General features: G+C 45.2%; 1 protein-coding gene across 2 annotated transcripts in view; it reads right to left on the reverse strand.

Moving 5' to 3' along the window:
* The window catches only part of ERGIC3 (ERGIC and golgi 3), a 54,048-nt gene that overhangs the window by 32,497 nt on the left and 5,184 nt on the right, over positions 1-16,367 (reverse strand). For both annotated transcript variants that reach the window (XM_048820034.2, XM_048820033.2), the window contains exons 2-7: positions 13,219-13,289; positions 11,497-11,584; positions 9,809-9,928; positions 8,361-8,454; positions 6,785-6,950; positions 5,463-5,520 (exon numbers count right to left, since the gene is read on the reverse strand). In XM_048820034.2, coding sequence (XP_048675991.1) covers positions 5,463-5,520; positions 6,785-6,950; positions 8,361-8,454; positions 9,809-9,928; positions 11,497-11,584; positions 13,219-13,289 — 597 coding nt within the window. The remainder of the gene's footprint in view (positions 1-5,462; positions 5,521-6,784; positions 6,951-8,360; positions 8,455-9,808; positions 9,929-11,496; positions 11,585-13,218; positions 13,290-16,367) is intronic.

A 16,367-nucleotide genomic window follows, 5' to 3' on the forward strand; every position in this document is an offset into this window, starting at 1 on the left:
TTTTTGCAGAAGCTTATTGAAGCCTCGGACTCTCAATATGGAGAAGATTAAAGTGCTCCATCAGCCTGCTTCCAGCCTTGCACATGACCACAGAATAGCATTGTGTTGTGATAGGACCTATACTGTTTATTTCTTGTTTTTAATAGTTAATAATAAAAGTAGAATTTAGCTTACTACCTTCCTATAAGGGTAGAGTCCTCTCTCTTGGGCTATTATAGAAAAGGCAGAGTGTGTAGAAGAGGAGGGGTGGCACTCTACATTAAAAATGCCATTACCTGCTTTAGAATTACTGACAATTCAGAAGGACAGGACCTTGAATCCTTACAGATTAATGTTCTAACCAATCAATCACAAGACAGGGTAGTGGTGGAGGTCTGTTATAGGACACCAAATCATATGTTTAAAGAGCTGCTCCCTGTTCCCTCATCTGTCTATAATGTGTAAAAATAAAATTTGTATGATCATGGGGGATGTCAATCTTGAGATCTCAGGCTGCCACCAGTAAAACATCTTTGGAGTTCCTAAAATTTACGGATGATAACTTTCTGACACAAAAAGCATTTCAACCAATGCAGGGTAATTCTCTTTCTTATTCAGATGGATGGATGACCAAAATAAAAATTAGTGGTTGTCTGGATACAAGTGATCATTATCTAATTTCATTTTATATCTGCTAACAGAATATAGCCCTGTCCAATAATATATAAATATATGCTTGGTGCTTTAAATAGGTAAAATTTCCAAAACTTTAAACAATCGTGAGTCAAACTGAGTGTTAAGAAAAATTTACACATAAAAGCGTAAACAATTTAGAATTGTTTGGGAATGCTTTAATGGATTCCTCAAAATGCAGGATTCCATAGTGCTTCTTTGGAATGCTTCTTTGGTTAAAAACTCGTCTTGGCCAAGAGGAGAGGTGAAAGCAGAAATTAAAAAATATATCTAACAGTGGAAAAATGCCGATAGTAGTGAGTACAAATGAGCAGTTAGAAAATGCAGTCAATTGATAAGGGATGCTAAAAGTATCAATGAAAACTCTATGGACACTGAGGTTAAGGACAAAGAGAAGGAATTATTTAAATATATCAGGAATAAACAATATCCTAAGAATGGTAAAGATCTGAAATGAGACCAGGATTGTAAAATTATCAATTGTGATAAAAAAAGGCAGACGTATTCAATAAATATTTCTGTCTGTATTCAGAAAGCAGGAGGATGTATTCACATCTTACAGTTAAAATGAAACACTTTCCATTCAATCAGTACTTACAAAGGTTGTTAAAACAGCAACTGTTACGTATCTTTAAAAAATCTACAGGACTGGATGAATTTGATGCAGGATTAAAAGAATTGTCCAAAAAGCTCTCTGAAACCATTAATTATTCCTGGAGGGATACCGCGGGACTGAGCACCCGCAGAAAACAACCACTCCCAGCGCAGATTTCCTGCTTTTCCCTGCAGAAAACAGCATGGAAGCAAAGGGAAGCCTCGTGGGGTGGGGGGGGGGCAAGAGGGATGGTGACCGTGTGTGCAGTTTTTTGTGGGGGATTGCCCCCCAAACAGAGACGAGGCATGGGCAGGGCACACAGGGTTACATGCCATTGCCCCTGCACCCGGAACCCCGCAACAAGCCCCTGTGCATCCAGATCTCCCACTGAGCTGCCTGCACCCACACTGCCCCACACAGAAACCTTTCACACCTGGATCCCCCACACTAAGCCCCTCCACACTTGGTTCCTGCTGGGCTGAGCCTGCCCAGCCATACCTGGTGCACCTGGCACAGAGGGGCAGGGCCCCAGGGTGTTTCTGGGGCAGGCCCAGCCCTTGCACTGTGTCAGAGTCAGGTGCAGCCTCACTGCCAAGTCCCTGTACTAGGGGAGGTAAGGGCTTTAGGGTGATCTCTCACCTCAACACAGCCAGTGGCCTGTGCTCCCCACTGCCATTCTGGAGCCACATTTATTTATTGACAAATAAAATTTGCATAATTTTAAAATATTGTGCGCATAATTTTTAATTTTTTGGTGCAGAATTCCCTCAGGAGTAATTAATGTTGAGTTTTAACAAAGCCTGGAACACTGGAGAAGTTCCAGAGGATAAGAAAAAGCGTTAATGTTACGCCAACTTTTAAAAAGGGTAACAGGATGACCCAGAAAACATATGCTGGTTAGCCTGACCTGGATCGTGGAAAATTTTAATGTGAGGTGCAATCAATAAAGAATAAAAGATGGTGGCATAATTAATGCAATTCAACATAATTTTATGTAAAATAGGTCTTGTAAAAATATACTATATTTGTTTTGATTCGATTGCTAGTTTGGTTGATAAAGGTAACTGTGTTGACATAATATACCAAGACTTCTGTAAGGCATTTGACTTAGGCCCTTATGACATTCTGATTATAAAAAATTAACACAGCCTACATTAAATGGATTAAAAAGTGGTTAACTGAAAGATTTCAAAAAGCAATTGTAAATGGGGAATCATCATCCAATTGGGGTGTTTCTAGTAGGGTCCTACAGGGATCTGTTCTTTGCCCAATGCTATTCAATATCTTTATCAACGATCAGGAAGAAAATATAAAATCATTGCTGGTAAAATTTCCAGAAGGACCAAAAATGGGTGGAATTGTAAACAATGTTGGGGGCAGGTCAGTTACACAGACTGACCTCTATTATTTGGTAATGTGGGCTCATCTGAACAACATGCATTTCAAGACAGCCAAATGCAAGGTCTAGGAACAAAGAGCATAAGCGACACTTACAAGATGGGGAAATGTACTCTGCAAAGCCGTGATTCTGAAAAGGACTTTGGATTCACGGTATAAAACTAATCAAGCATTAGCTGCCAGTGCAATGCTGTAGCTAAGAGGACAAACAACATTATTGGATGTCTAAGCAGGGGAATATCAAGCAGAAGAAGTGATTTTACCTCAGTTTATGGCATTAGTGAAACCATTACTGGATACTGTGTCCAGATCTGGCATCCACACTTCAAAAAGGATGTTGACAGACTGGAAAGGGTTCAGAGAAGATCTACAAAAATGAGCTGAGGTCTGGGAAACCCTATCTCGCAGTGAGAGACTGAAGAAGCTCAATCTATTTAGTTTATCCAACAGAAAGTTAAGACATGACTTGAGCACAGCCTATCAGTCCCCACATGGAGCAGAGATTTCTGATAGCAGCCAGCTCTTTATTCCAACAGAAAAAAGCATAAAGAGACCCAATGGCTGGAAGCTGAAGCCATACAAATTCGACTAGAAATAATGCTCAAATATTTCACAAGGGTACACTGGAACAATTTACCAAGGGGTATCATGGATTCTTCATCAAGTTTTTAAATCAAGACTGGATGTCTTTCTAAAATATATACTGTAGCTCAAACAAAAGTTATGGGCTTGATGCAGAAGTGATTGGGTGAAGTTCTTCGGCCTGGGTTATGCAGATGGTAAATCTAGGTGATCATAATGGTCCCTTCTGGCCTTAAAATCTAAAAATTAATTTGATCTTTTTATGTAGAAAAGTCAGTTTTCTGATAGAACCTATCAAGAATTTGTTTAACTTGGATTCCAAGTGTCCAATAGCCTGTATAGGATCACAGGGAGAAAGCTGTTAGTGGTATATGAATTGCTCCAAGTGCCAGTACACCGACCTGGCTTCTTTTGGCTTTCATAGTGTTTATGTAGTGAGATGACCTATGGCAGCTCCCTATCCTGAAACAAAAGCACCTCTCCCTAAGACTGAGAAAGCAGAGCATGTAACATTCTGCAGGACATTTTGTGAAACTGACCACCACCTAATGCCTCCTGAACTGGCTGAGGAAGCCTAACCACCACCAGGCAAGTAATGGCCGTTTAACCATGTCTGGACCAGTCTCATTTGAAGTCATGCAATTGTCAATGAATATCTGTACAAGACAATCAGCTCCAGGAAGCTCTATGAAGTGGAGTGGAGGGAGGAAAACTGAAGCAGCACTTATATCAAGCATTGCTCCTATGACAGTCAAAACTCGGGTAGGCTGAAAAGCACATTGTCGGGAATACAGCCACCAGTGCCAGAAATCTGGCGAAAACCCTGGGCACTGCACCTAGCATCTTGTTTTGAAGATTGTCCCTCAGTCTGAACCTGAGGAATCTCTAGTGCAGCTGCATTACTGAGGTATGAAAGTACTTATCTCAAAAGCCAAGTGTTTGAACCAATCCTGAGACTTCAAGAAAGGATTCTTGTACGCAGTCACCATGTGGAATTTGAGCTCTGATAGGCTAGTCGTGTCTTTTCAGATTTCAAATAAGCTCCCCTTTCTTTTTTTGGACCAAGAAAAAAGAAGAATCCTCTTTAATTCTTTAGGCTGAAAGTCTTTCTATTCTATTGCAACCAAATCCCTTCTGCTTCAACAATTTTTCATTTGAAGGAATTCCTCAAAAGGTATGTGTGTGCGTGCATGCAGCATCATGTGGAACTGAATAGCATAACTCCTCCCTGACCTTCCTATTACAGTCAAAAGCATATTTTCATAAAACTTACCCTCCGCATACAGTCTATACTATCTACACAGCCCTATCCACCTTTCTACAAGGCCGTTCTATCCCTTCCGCCCTCTCTATACAGACTAGGGCCACTTTTATCATATTCCTGCTCCTGATGTAGGTCCAAGACCTCACCAATCACATACAATCAGACAGCTATGCTGAACTCATCCATTGTTCAGAGCCGCAGACCGGAGGAGTACCTCACTCTTGAAAGTGGGGTAGCTAGTCTACATTCATATACCTAGTGCACAGAGGAGTTGAAATAGGCATTTAAGGCACTTCTCAATAATGTAACTATTGTAAAGCTGTAAATACGGGTCTGTATATTATACGTGATGGGTTGTTGCATGGTGCAGCGGATTATAACGGTAGAATTAAAAATCTTTGTCAAAACTTAACTCTGAATACCCATAGTTTCAAACATTTATGTTTCTGGAACTGCAACGTACTATTAAGTTACATAAATACTTCCAATCTTAAATCTATTTTAAAAGGTTCTTGAGAATATATATTAAGCCATAAATTAAAACATTCTGTTACCCCAGAAATACTAACTTGCCTAACTTCTGTATAAAAATCACTTGCATTGCTTTAAAATTCTCCATGTAAAATTTTTGGACTCAACACGTCGACTGAGAGCTGTTTATAGCAGAACAGGGTTGCTTAATGATATGGGACAGGCTGGTTGTATATATAGTCATGGCTCCTCCTTGGCCCCACTTCTTCCCCACCCCAACATTTCTCCACTTGCTCCTGATAGTTCTCTTCTCCTACCATGGCACTTCTGCCAATTCCTCCCCACTCTGGCAGTGCTACTTCAGACAACTTTATCCATCATGGTTCATGACATGGAAATCAGAGGGAAATGTTCAAAGAGAAAAGCACAGACATGCCAGGAAGTCAGAAGGCCACAGGAAAAAAAAAAAAAATACTTTACCATGAACATGAGACTGCTGAAAGCTTTTTCCAGGTGCAAAGTGAAAGTTTCCAGCTACCTGTAGGAAACAGTCATCTTTCATTAAAAGGCTCCATTCTACATAACAAAGTGAAGCATTAACACTAGCTGCCCCCTTTTCAAAGGTGGATTTTCCCCTCCTATGTTACTTACCTGCTGACACAGTCACAAGTGAACCAGCTACTCCCCAAAGAACCTCCTTTTTCAAATAAAACAATCAGTACTCTTCAGCAATTTGTAGAGCAGAGATGTCAGACACCTGGCTCACAGACCAGATCTGATGTGTGTGTGGGACCTACACAGATTGTGCAGAATCTAAGTTCTCATTTAAAATATATATATTTCGACTTTTCCTGCTTGTAAAGATAATCTTTTAAATGGGAACAAAATATAACCAATGCACATGCAGCCAGCCCGAAACAATGTCTCAGAGATGTGAATTTCACCATCCACCTTAATCTCACTGGGGTGCAATCAGGAAAGACCATATGTTAATGTCAACATTAACTATTTCATTGCTGATCATTTTTAGCAGATACAGTAATGGGGAGGGCGTAAGGGTGAAGTCCATAGGAGTAGAACTGAAAGTTGCTGCAGGGAAGATGAGAGGAGACCCCTAGGAAGGGGGAAGAAAAACAGAAAAGGAAGATGAGGAAGGAAAATAAAGTGGAGTAACACTGTTGGTCCTAAAGGGAAACATATATTCCCAGAGTGATGCTCTGGGGATACTGAACAAACAATAAAGACAACTAAAAGTTCAGCCTGGGATGTTAAAAAGGGGCTTCAGGGGGTTAGGCACCAGTTCCACACACTTTCTATAGCAATTGGACACCTAATTCCCTTGGGGCCCTTTGAACATCCCAACCTTCCTTTGTAGACAAAGGCTAGCTAAAAGGAGAGTCATCCAGTCCCTGCCATGTGTGTTCTGTACTGGGCCTTTCCGCGATTGCTTAGACAGCATATAGAGCTAGTCGCCATGGGTCAAAAATCCACCAGCCTCTCTGTCCCCAGACTTTCTGAAAGGTCCAGCCAACAAAACACAAGAGGCCATTCCTTTTTATTGCATTTCTTTCTCCAATTTGCAAAACTATCTGCTGTATTATTTAGGTTCTTATGTTGCACTCAGCACTGAGCACCTAACAATGCCCAAAGAGCCTAAGTCCCAGTACCATAGAACTGTGGAGACATTGTGCAAAGTGGGGGAAGGATGCGAATTCCTATCCTCTGCCCTCTCCTGGTCACTGACAGTGGTGGGATTTCAGGTGCCTGGCACAGCTTAGAGTTCAAGGGAAGCTCTCTCTCACCTTGTTGACCTCTAAGAATCCATACACTTGGCAGCCCTCATTCTTCTGCTCCTGCATTTTCTGGCTGAACCCTTCTCTCTTGCATTGTTCTATAGTGTCAGGGTTCTTGAAGGCCCAGCCACGCCGCCTGTATGCTTCTCTCACATCATCACAGGAATTACAGCACCTGCAAAAGCACAGGCACCATCTCACTCACCCCGAATGGAGGACAAACATAAATCAAGAACAGAGACCACAAAATGTGGGCCAATCTCTCTGCAGAGGACACAGAAGCAAATTCTCCTTCATACTGGGGCTACTAGTCTTGCTCAGCAGATGGTCTCTGGGTCAAGGAAAGACTAAATTCCCAGAACTGAAGCTGTCTATCCACCTAGCTGCGCAGCTTTGAGTCACTACCTTCCTGAAGCTGACAGACATCAGAGGACCTCTGCATTCACAATAGATCTCTGAGGATCTTCCCAACGGACCAGACTCCCTTTAGAACATGGTTATATCACTTTTTAACCAGCCAGAGAAGTCCCATAAACAGGTCTGTTAATGCACCTCTCACCTTACTGGCTTGGAATCTCCCCTCAATGAAGAAACAATTCACTCCTGAGCTGCACCCACACTAGACCACAGGTCTCAGGCCAAGGCTTCCAAAGAAACCCCCTTCACTCCCCTGCATCAAGGGGGGAGACCAGAGTGGACCCTGGACAGAGGACTATGGTTTCTTTATTCTTTGGAAATTTTTGTTAGCTGAGAAGGGGAGTCTGGAGGGCTGAATTCCCCATCCTCCAGGAGACAGCATCTCCAGGCAGGGGCTGCAACCAGATGGATAATTCTAAACCCAGAAAAAAAAAAGCAGGGGAGGAGAAAGAAAGAATCCAAGACCCTGTGGGCCAGATTCTGATCTGTTCTTGCAGGAGCATGCAAGGAGATGGGGAGAGAAATGTAGCACCAGTTTGCCCCACACACAGAGCTGCAGGCAAACATGATGAACTAGCCCTGAGTACGGTCACAGCTAGTGGGGGACCCTCTTCCTTTTATACCCTGAGAGCCCCACCCAAGGGGAGAGGCCCCAAGGGACACTTCTTTCCAGTATGATCCAAGCTCACATGCCCAGAAGTGCTTAGCCAAAAACTGTAGATCCATATGGGAATTCTTGAAGGAAAACTCACACACAATATGGATTCATTCAACATCTGGGGCAAATGCTGCTGAGAAGTCATGGAACAGGTCCCCCACTTCACTCTCTGAGATCAGGAGACCAGAGAATCGTTCACTCACATACACAGACACACACTCACTCTTCCCCCCCCCCCCCCCCATCAGGAGAATAGAGAAGTACGTGGGGTCTGTCACAAACCAGGAGGTTATGGAAGTGTGGGCTCACCCACTCAACCTCTCAGGGTATTCGGGAAACACACACTCGCACCCCACTTCCCCACCCAGATCAGACCACCACAGATGTATCATTCTACCCCTCTCCTCCAATTCTGGAGATTATGAATGTGCACACACCCCATTCCCGTCAGATCAGGATTAGCATACAGCCCCCTCCCTAAGTAAGGAGATCAGGGAAGCCTTGATTTACCGGATGTCCTCCGACTCTGCTCCATAACAGCTCTCACAGCGATCAGCATCTAAGGAATCTGGATCAAACACTTTCTCCTCCTCTTTGCCCAGCTCTGAAACAAAATAAGATTTCCAAATAGTGTGACAGTTTTATGAATATGTCTCTGTGTCATTTTATGAATTTAACTGTGATTTGTATCACTCATGATCACACTCTGCATTGTGGATTAGAACAGGGGTGGGCAAACTACGGCCTGGGGGCTGCATCCAGCCCTCCAGACATTTTAATCTGACTCTCTTGTGCTTTGTAACAGTAAACTCTGGATGTGGATAAGAAGTTCCTGCACATCCCTTACTTTAATTGCTATGTGCCCCTGAAGAGTTAAACAATAAACTAGAGAGGTCCACAGTGAGTTGGAGTTCTGGTATACACAAGCTGCTGGGGAGGCTGGGGAGTGAGGTTTGGCACAGCTCTCGGGGCCAAAGGCAGTTGGACTGCAGAGTCCTGTCATGCCAAACAGGGGCACCAGACAGGAAGTCTGTACTGTGGGAGTCCCCAGGAGACCAGAACTAGAAACATGATGTGGACACTGCTCGGATCAAGTTGTCTGGGAAGCATGTGGGATCCAGAAGTTGGATCCAATGCAGCACACTGGTGACCATCCAGTAGGTTGTAACAAGTTATACCAACCCTCAGGAGTGTGGCAGTCAGTGTGGATCAAGAACATGGATGAGCTCTGTGCCCTTCTAGTGCTGTCAAGAGATCCAGACATCATTCCTCCCCGCTGCATTTACCTTAAAGCACTGGGCCCACACTCACATTAGTCTTTTCATCCCTAAGATTCCCCACCACTGCTAACTTCAGTGCAGCTCCACTGACAGTACCAAAAGTGTGAATTCCCATACAGACAGAACACCACCATGTCATCTGGATTTGCTCTGAGCAGAGTAGGGGCATGATGGTCGAAGCCCACCAGCATCTTGTCCACACCAGTGCTCCCTGTACTAATGTTCGCAAAGGGAATACATTTTTGAGGAAAGAGACTAGTGTAGGCAGTCTAAGTAGCTCACAGCTTCTGTGCAGATGTGTCAGCTCCAGAGCTGAGGGCAGCCTCTAATGTATTCCAGCAATGCAAGGACCAGGCCCCATGAAATCCCAAAGAACAAAAAAAAGGAGAAAATAAATGGCACAGGGCGACAGACACTCTTAAACCAGGCTCAGTCACAGCCTCAGGGCAGGGCAGACCCTTGAAGAGCACCCATCTCTGCAAACCCTCATGCACATCCCACACCACTGCGCTTGAGACAGCAGCATTACACTGCTGTCAACTCTCTGCTCAGAGTTCAAATACCCTTCGGCTGCCACTTCAGTCCCAGGGATTCCCTATGAAAGGCAGCAGAGGAAGACCATTGGCAGTCAGTCCATTAGAGCATCCAACAGAGGAAGGCAGCAGGACATTGTACTACCGTGTCTCTCAGCCTCGGGGGTCACAGGATTGCCATCTTTATCCAAACGTTGTTTAAAGAGATTGTGCTCCACATCTAGCTGCTGCTCTCCTGCCACATCCATGGCATCAATGCTCAAATCTAAGACCAGGAAACAAGGTGAATTAAGGAAGGTTCTTTGTGATCTGAGATGGCTTATGGAAGCAGCAAGCCAGTGAGAAACCACGAGCCTATTAACAAGGGGGAGATCACCAAGGCAGAAATCTAGGATGAAGAGTTCATCTGCAGATTAGGAAAAAATCAAGAAGTGGAAGGGGACTGGCATAAGAGGCTGCATTGTGGTGGCTGAGAACCTCAAGTTGACTCAAAACTGCACCCCTGCATTTCAGTCTCTCCTGCAAACAAGGCTCTTGGGCTGCTGTCCAAGAGGGATCCTCTTCAGCTAGCTTTAATGTAAGTCATATTTTCATCTGGGCAGATAAACTCAGGCTAAATAACCTGCCCAACCCTTTGCAGATACCTCAACCTGCTGGTCAAGCTTGAATCCATTTGGAGAACTCCCCCACCATTCCAGTCCCAGCCACTCTCTCCTGTGGCCCCTTTCCCATTACCTTTCACCAAAGGGTATCAGATAGTCTTTGCTGGGCCCTAGTGTGTCACTTGGGGGGCTTGCCTGTTACTTGGGGACACAATGTCAATGTCTTCCCAGGGAAAGGAGCTGCCAGACCTGCTGGACTCTCCACTCCATGTGAGTGAGTGAGTGAGTGTGTGTGTAGTCTGAGATTGGAGTAGGGGAAGACTCCTCCCTAGGGTGATAGTATCTTTTGCAACTACATTTCAATGGGTTGATCTGAGACAGAGCACAAAGAACTGCCCACCTCACTAAAAACAAAATAGAAATTGCAGTGTACACTTGGGTAGTGGGATTTTTAATCACTTTCACTTTGCAGTTAAATTACCAAATCCCTATTCCTCAGAGGAAATGTGAAGCTCCAGTGTTCATACCTTAGCTACCTGTGACCAAGAGTCTGAAAAATTTTACATATAAAAATATTCTCCCCTCAAAAACAGCACAAATAGCTGAATGGATTTAGTTGCAACAAACCTCACAATTCAGCTAAGAAGTATTCAGATCAATAGAAATATTTTGGAAGAAGTTATTACAGAGTGAAAAATGTGTCACATGACATCAGTAACATAACTGATTTAGTTCCACATGACATTAATGTACATGTTCAGAATTTAAACATAAGAGTAAAAATCAGTAGCTGGTCCCAAGAGCTACTCTACAGTGTCTTCCATAATAGGCTCTGCACATTACAAAAATGAACAGCAACTGGGACAAGCCCATGGGAGCAGTATTATACTCCTTTCATACAGGCTCTTCTTCTTCACACGCAGGTCTCAAAGTACTTTACAGAAGTGGATAAAGAGCTTTATCCTCATTGCACAAATTAGGAAACACACTCAGAGAAATGAAGCAACTGGACCAGAGTCCTACTGTGTCAAATGACAATGCTGGGAACAGAACCCAGGAGTCCTGACTGAATTCCCTGTTCTAACTACAGGGGAATGTAATTCCTTACTGCTGACAAGACAAGCAGCTGATAGCAAATCGAAATAATGCGTGCACTGACTGACCAGTGTTCCCAACCTCCAGCAGAGCATGAATGCTGCCTTCTTCCCAACTTTTTAGAAGACTTACTTACAAGCACAAGGCATATGCGGAAAGACAACATCTATATTAATCTTCAATTTGTCTCCTCTCGATTTGTCAACGTACAGTTCAGGATGAACCTAGGAACAAAAAACAAAAGTCTCATTCCACCTGGAAGCACATAGCAAGGCCTTTTCCCTTGCCTTCTCCCCAGGTGCTATGCCACCATGCTTCCAAAGGCCTCCTCCACATGGGGTGCACAAGCTGGCACCTTCCAGAATGCTGTGACAAAGCAGTTGAAGCGGCTTCCAAACCTGGCTGTGCTTTTACGATGTGTGACGCTCCTAGCCAGCAAAGTGATAATTTGGGGATTTAAATTAAATAAAAACAATTTAAAATATTTTCTTTTTGCAATTTCTTCCCCACTATTGAGTCTGCAAGCGGGAAACTGGTGGCTATCTCCTACTGGTGACATAGGAGAGCGCTCCATTCACTGCAGATGCTGGAGGAATCAGCAGCCCAGTATGACTTCTGATGCCTTCTCCAGAAAGGGGATCCAGGCCTTAGTGGAGTTGACAGGTACAGAAAGCCCAATCGGAGGCACAGGAAGCCAATGCTAGGGTGACCAGGAGGGGAAAGAGGCTCCCTGCAGGGCCAGTGCCCATCTTCTTTGAGATATGCAGGAGCAAAGAGGAAGAGAGCAGGAACAGCAATTCACTCTCATCTCACCAGACGGGCTGCCAGCAGGGCCGGTGCCAGCTCAAAACTCAGGAAAGCAAAGTCTTAGTGCAAGTCACTGATCCTACTTCCTTCCCTATTTCACAACAGAACTAGACCAAGCACTGCAAACCGCTGCATCTGTGGGGCAGGAATGAGTATTAAATTCTAGCCACCATCATAGCAATGAGGCAGGCCCTCTGAGCCACCTGGGCTGCACAACCTAATGACCGGAGACAATAAGGCCACCCACGAACACAGGGCGGCGTGGCCTAGTGGCCAGAGTCAGTACAGCGGCCCTTGAGTGCAGGGCAGTGTGGCCTAGTGGCCAAACCCAGGGGCCATCACCAAAGGAGGAGCAGCCAGGGTGGGGGGACCCAGGCCCACCCGACTCCACTGGGTCCTGACTCAGAGCCCTAACAGGCAGAGTGGTCCACCACTGGGTCAGTGGGGAAATCCAGCCACAACATGCTGACTTTCCATGGGTGGAAGATACCACTTACCCCACCTCCCTGGGTCACTTCCTACTGGGCTTCCTGAAGCTGAGGTCTATATGACATCAGGGTCTCTGGGCTCCTCGTCACAGGTAACTCCCTTGGATTTCGACTCCAGCCAGTCAGCTGTAGGCCACAAGCCTCCGGTCTGGGCCGCAGGATCTCTGCTCCCGCAGACAAGGGCTGTAACGGCTCCTGGGCTGGAGCCTCCACCAAGTGTCCTTCCTCCTTACTGAGCTGGGCTGAGCTCCTTTGTACTAGCACAGCAGTTGGAGTATGATGAGCATGGTCTGCGGGGCAGGACTTCCTCTGCTCAGTGTGTGGGATTAACCCTTTCCTGCCTAATGCGGAGTATGAACACCCCATCACACCATGGAAAAGGCGAGATAATGTGTAGCTACAGAATGGTCCTGTGCCTTGCAAAACTCAGGAGCCTGGCTCAGCTGTTGACAAACGGTGAACCTTGGTTGAACATGTGGCCCTATCTGCTTCCCAGGGCTCCAGTAGGACAGCACAGGGAAAACATAAACCCAAAAAAGACAGCAGTACAAAGCTCTACTTACTTCCTTTGTGAGGTAGTACTGCAGCTCCGAGAAGAAAAGCAGGAGCATGATAAGTCCACTGATTACTGTCACTGCAAATGAAGAATGACAAACATTACCACGGGCTGTGGACTCACTAATCTGCTGCCCGACTCCAGTGAAGAAAGCAGCTGGCATTACAGTAGGTGAGAAGAAACCAGTAAGCTCCTCACGAAAATCGCTATCCTCCCCCCATATGCTCTGTAAAAAACACATGCTAATAGCCCAACACAAATGCCATTTAGACAGTAGACCTTGAAGGCTAGGCCACAAAGCAAATCCCTGCATTTCAAAGTTATTAAAGAGGAGAGTGAACCAGTACAGAGTACCAAGACAGGAGCTGTTTTCATCCATTTGGGCATAGTCCTCTTCTCCCAGCCACCAAAGGAAACATTTCACATAGAAGAGATGCTTTCTAGTGTGACTGCAGCCCCAGCCAGACCACAATTAGACCTTTATTTGGATAATGAGAGCATCCACAGTCACCATAGTTATGATTAAAAAGAACATAAGAACAGTCATACTAGGTCAGACCAAAGGTCCATCAGTATCCTGTCTTCTGACAGTGGCCAATGCCAGGTGCTTCAGAGGGAATGAACAGAACAGGTAATCAGCAAGTGATCCAACTCCTGTCACCCATTAGCAACTTCTGGCAAACAGAGGCTCGGGACACGATCCCTGCCCATCCTGGCTAATAGCCATTGATGAACATATCCTCCATGAATGTATCAAGTTCTTTTTGAACGCTGTTATGGTCTTGGCCTTCAAAATATATTAAAAATAAATTATAAATATTATATAAGTGGAGCTGGTAGCACTGCCTATATTTCAGGCTGACTGACACTTCACATTAGAAGACTCTGTTTTCAGTTGCTTATAACTTTAACCATTCAGGATAAAAAATTTCCATGCTTGGTGTCTGCCTTAGGCTGAATTTGTTTTGGAAAGTTTCAGCTGAAAGAGTTCAGCCCTTTCTGGGATTAAATTAGGGAAAATATATTATTCCGCCCAAGCTAAAAAAATCTTACAACCATTTTGTTGAGACACAGTAGAGACTCTATGCTTTGGAAAAGAGACTTGGAATTTGGGGTCTCCCTTGGGTCAGAGAGGTGCCTTCTGACATCCCCATGAAAATTCAGCCAAATTTGGCCAAGCTATAAGCCTCTGAAAAATCTGTCTGTGCATGCTCAGTAGAGACTTGTTAGAGTTTGACAACTAAACTATCCAAAGATTCCATCTGCACTGAGCATGCTCTATCCCCTCCCAGCTCTGATGTGCTGACCACACTGAATGTGCCATTCCCACAGAGCAACTGAGCATGCTCCAGTCCCATGCTACAGCAGCGGAGTGGGATTTCCCTGCAATATTTACTCCTGGCTGCCAGAGGTCACGGTGGCACAGGGCACTAGAAGTGAGAGCAAGTACAGACCCTCTTCTGTGCTCTCAAATTGATGCTCTCCCACCTGGAGCCCAGTCAGCCTGAAGAAAGAGGAAGCTGCCTCCTTGGAAGTTGAGGATTGAGAAATTGGAAGGATAGGGAGCAGAGTAGAAGCACGGGGGAGAGAAGGGCAGGGATATGAGAGAATATATAGTGCAGGACGTGCGTGTGCGTGTAGAGAGTGGTTGGACAGCAGCTGGGGAGGGGGCGGAAACCTCTGAGGGGATTGGATAGGAGCAGGAAGATGGGGGGGATGGATAAGCGCTAAAGGGGAGGAGGTCAGAAGAAGAGGGAGACAAGGACAGGCTAGGCACACAGGGGCAGAGGAGTCTATAACCAGCACAGCACATTCCCGTCCAAGAACCTGGAACCGAATCCAGCTAGCGAAAAGGGGGCAGCAAACAGGCAAGCTTGAGAGGGAGTTTGGAGGGAGAAAGAATACAATCACCATAATTTGGAAAGGTCGCATCGCCAATGCCAACACTGCTCCTGGCTCTTCCACCTGCACCTGAACCCAACCATGGGTGCCTCTACCCGGGCCTTGGTGTGGATTTGCGGACACTGTGGCCTACGTTTTCCTGTCATAGAAAGCCAGGCTGGGGAGACCAGACAATGTGAGAGATGCCTTCTAGTAGAATCTCTCAAGATACAGGTTGGAGAGCTACAGGAGGAGGTGGCTAGGCTGAGATGCATCTCTGGACACAAGCAATTCCTTGAAAACATGCATATGGAGACCTCCAAGGCTGAGGAACCAATCCAGCTGGAGAAGACTGCAGTAGCACCACCAGGGTAGGAGGAAATGGCTCCTTCACACGGAGGAAGAGAAGCCATGTACCCACAAGGCTGGGAAGATCACAGCCACCATTCCCAAGCAGGGTGCCAACTTTCTAAACGCACAAATCAGAACGTCCTAGCCCTGCCCCTTCACAAGGTCTAGCCCCCCCCCCTCACTATATTCCCCCTCCCTTGGTGGCTTACTCTCCCCCACCCTCACTCACTTTCACTGGGGCAAGGGGTTGGGGGGGGTGAGGGCCCTAACTGGGGGTGCAGGCTCCAGGATGACATAGAGGCTAACAAAGCCCACCATTGCTACCAGTTACTCCATTAACTCAAGTGGTGAAGGTCTGTGTTGTGGATCTAAAGATCGTAATCCTTCTGATAGCACAAGTTGGGGTTGAGTATGGTTCCACATGATGAAATGTCTGTTTTTCAGTGTTTGTTTTGTTTTTTAAAAATAGGAAATTTAAAGTCATTTATTTTTGTTGCAAAGAACATTGAAGTTTCAAAGTCAAGCACGCAAGGACACACACGAGTTAAAGTTCTCCTTGCAACCTTAATTCACCCCCATCACCAGTGTGTCTGCATTATTATGCCGTCTTTAGTTACATGATCACATACTATTCTTTCCACAGAAACCCTGCCTCATTCATTGCACAAGATGGTTGGTGTGACAGATGCAAGACTTTGGAATCATGGATATCCTATGCCATGGGATTAGTCAAACTTTTAACACAAAAATGGCCATACAGGATCTGACTAAATGATCCATATAGCCCAGCATCCTGTCTTCCAACAGTGACCAGGGCCGGGTACTTCAGAGGGAAAGAACAGAACAGGACAATTATTCAGTGTCATCCAGTCCCAGCTTCTGGCAGTCAGAGGTTTAGAGATACCCACAGCATGGGATTAAATC

The sequence above is a fragment of the Caretta caretta genome, chromosome 13, assembly GCF_965140235.1.
Source record: "Caretta caretta isolate rCarCar2 chromosome 13, rCarCar1.hap1, whole genome shotgun sequence".
Lineage (NCBI taxonomy): Eukaryota > Metazoa > Chordata > Testudines > Cheloniidae > Caretta > Caretta caretta.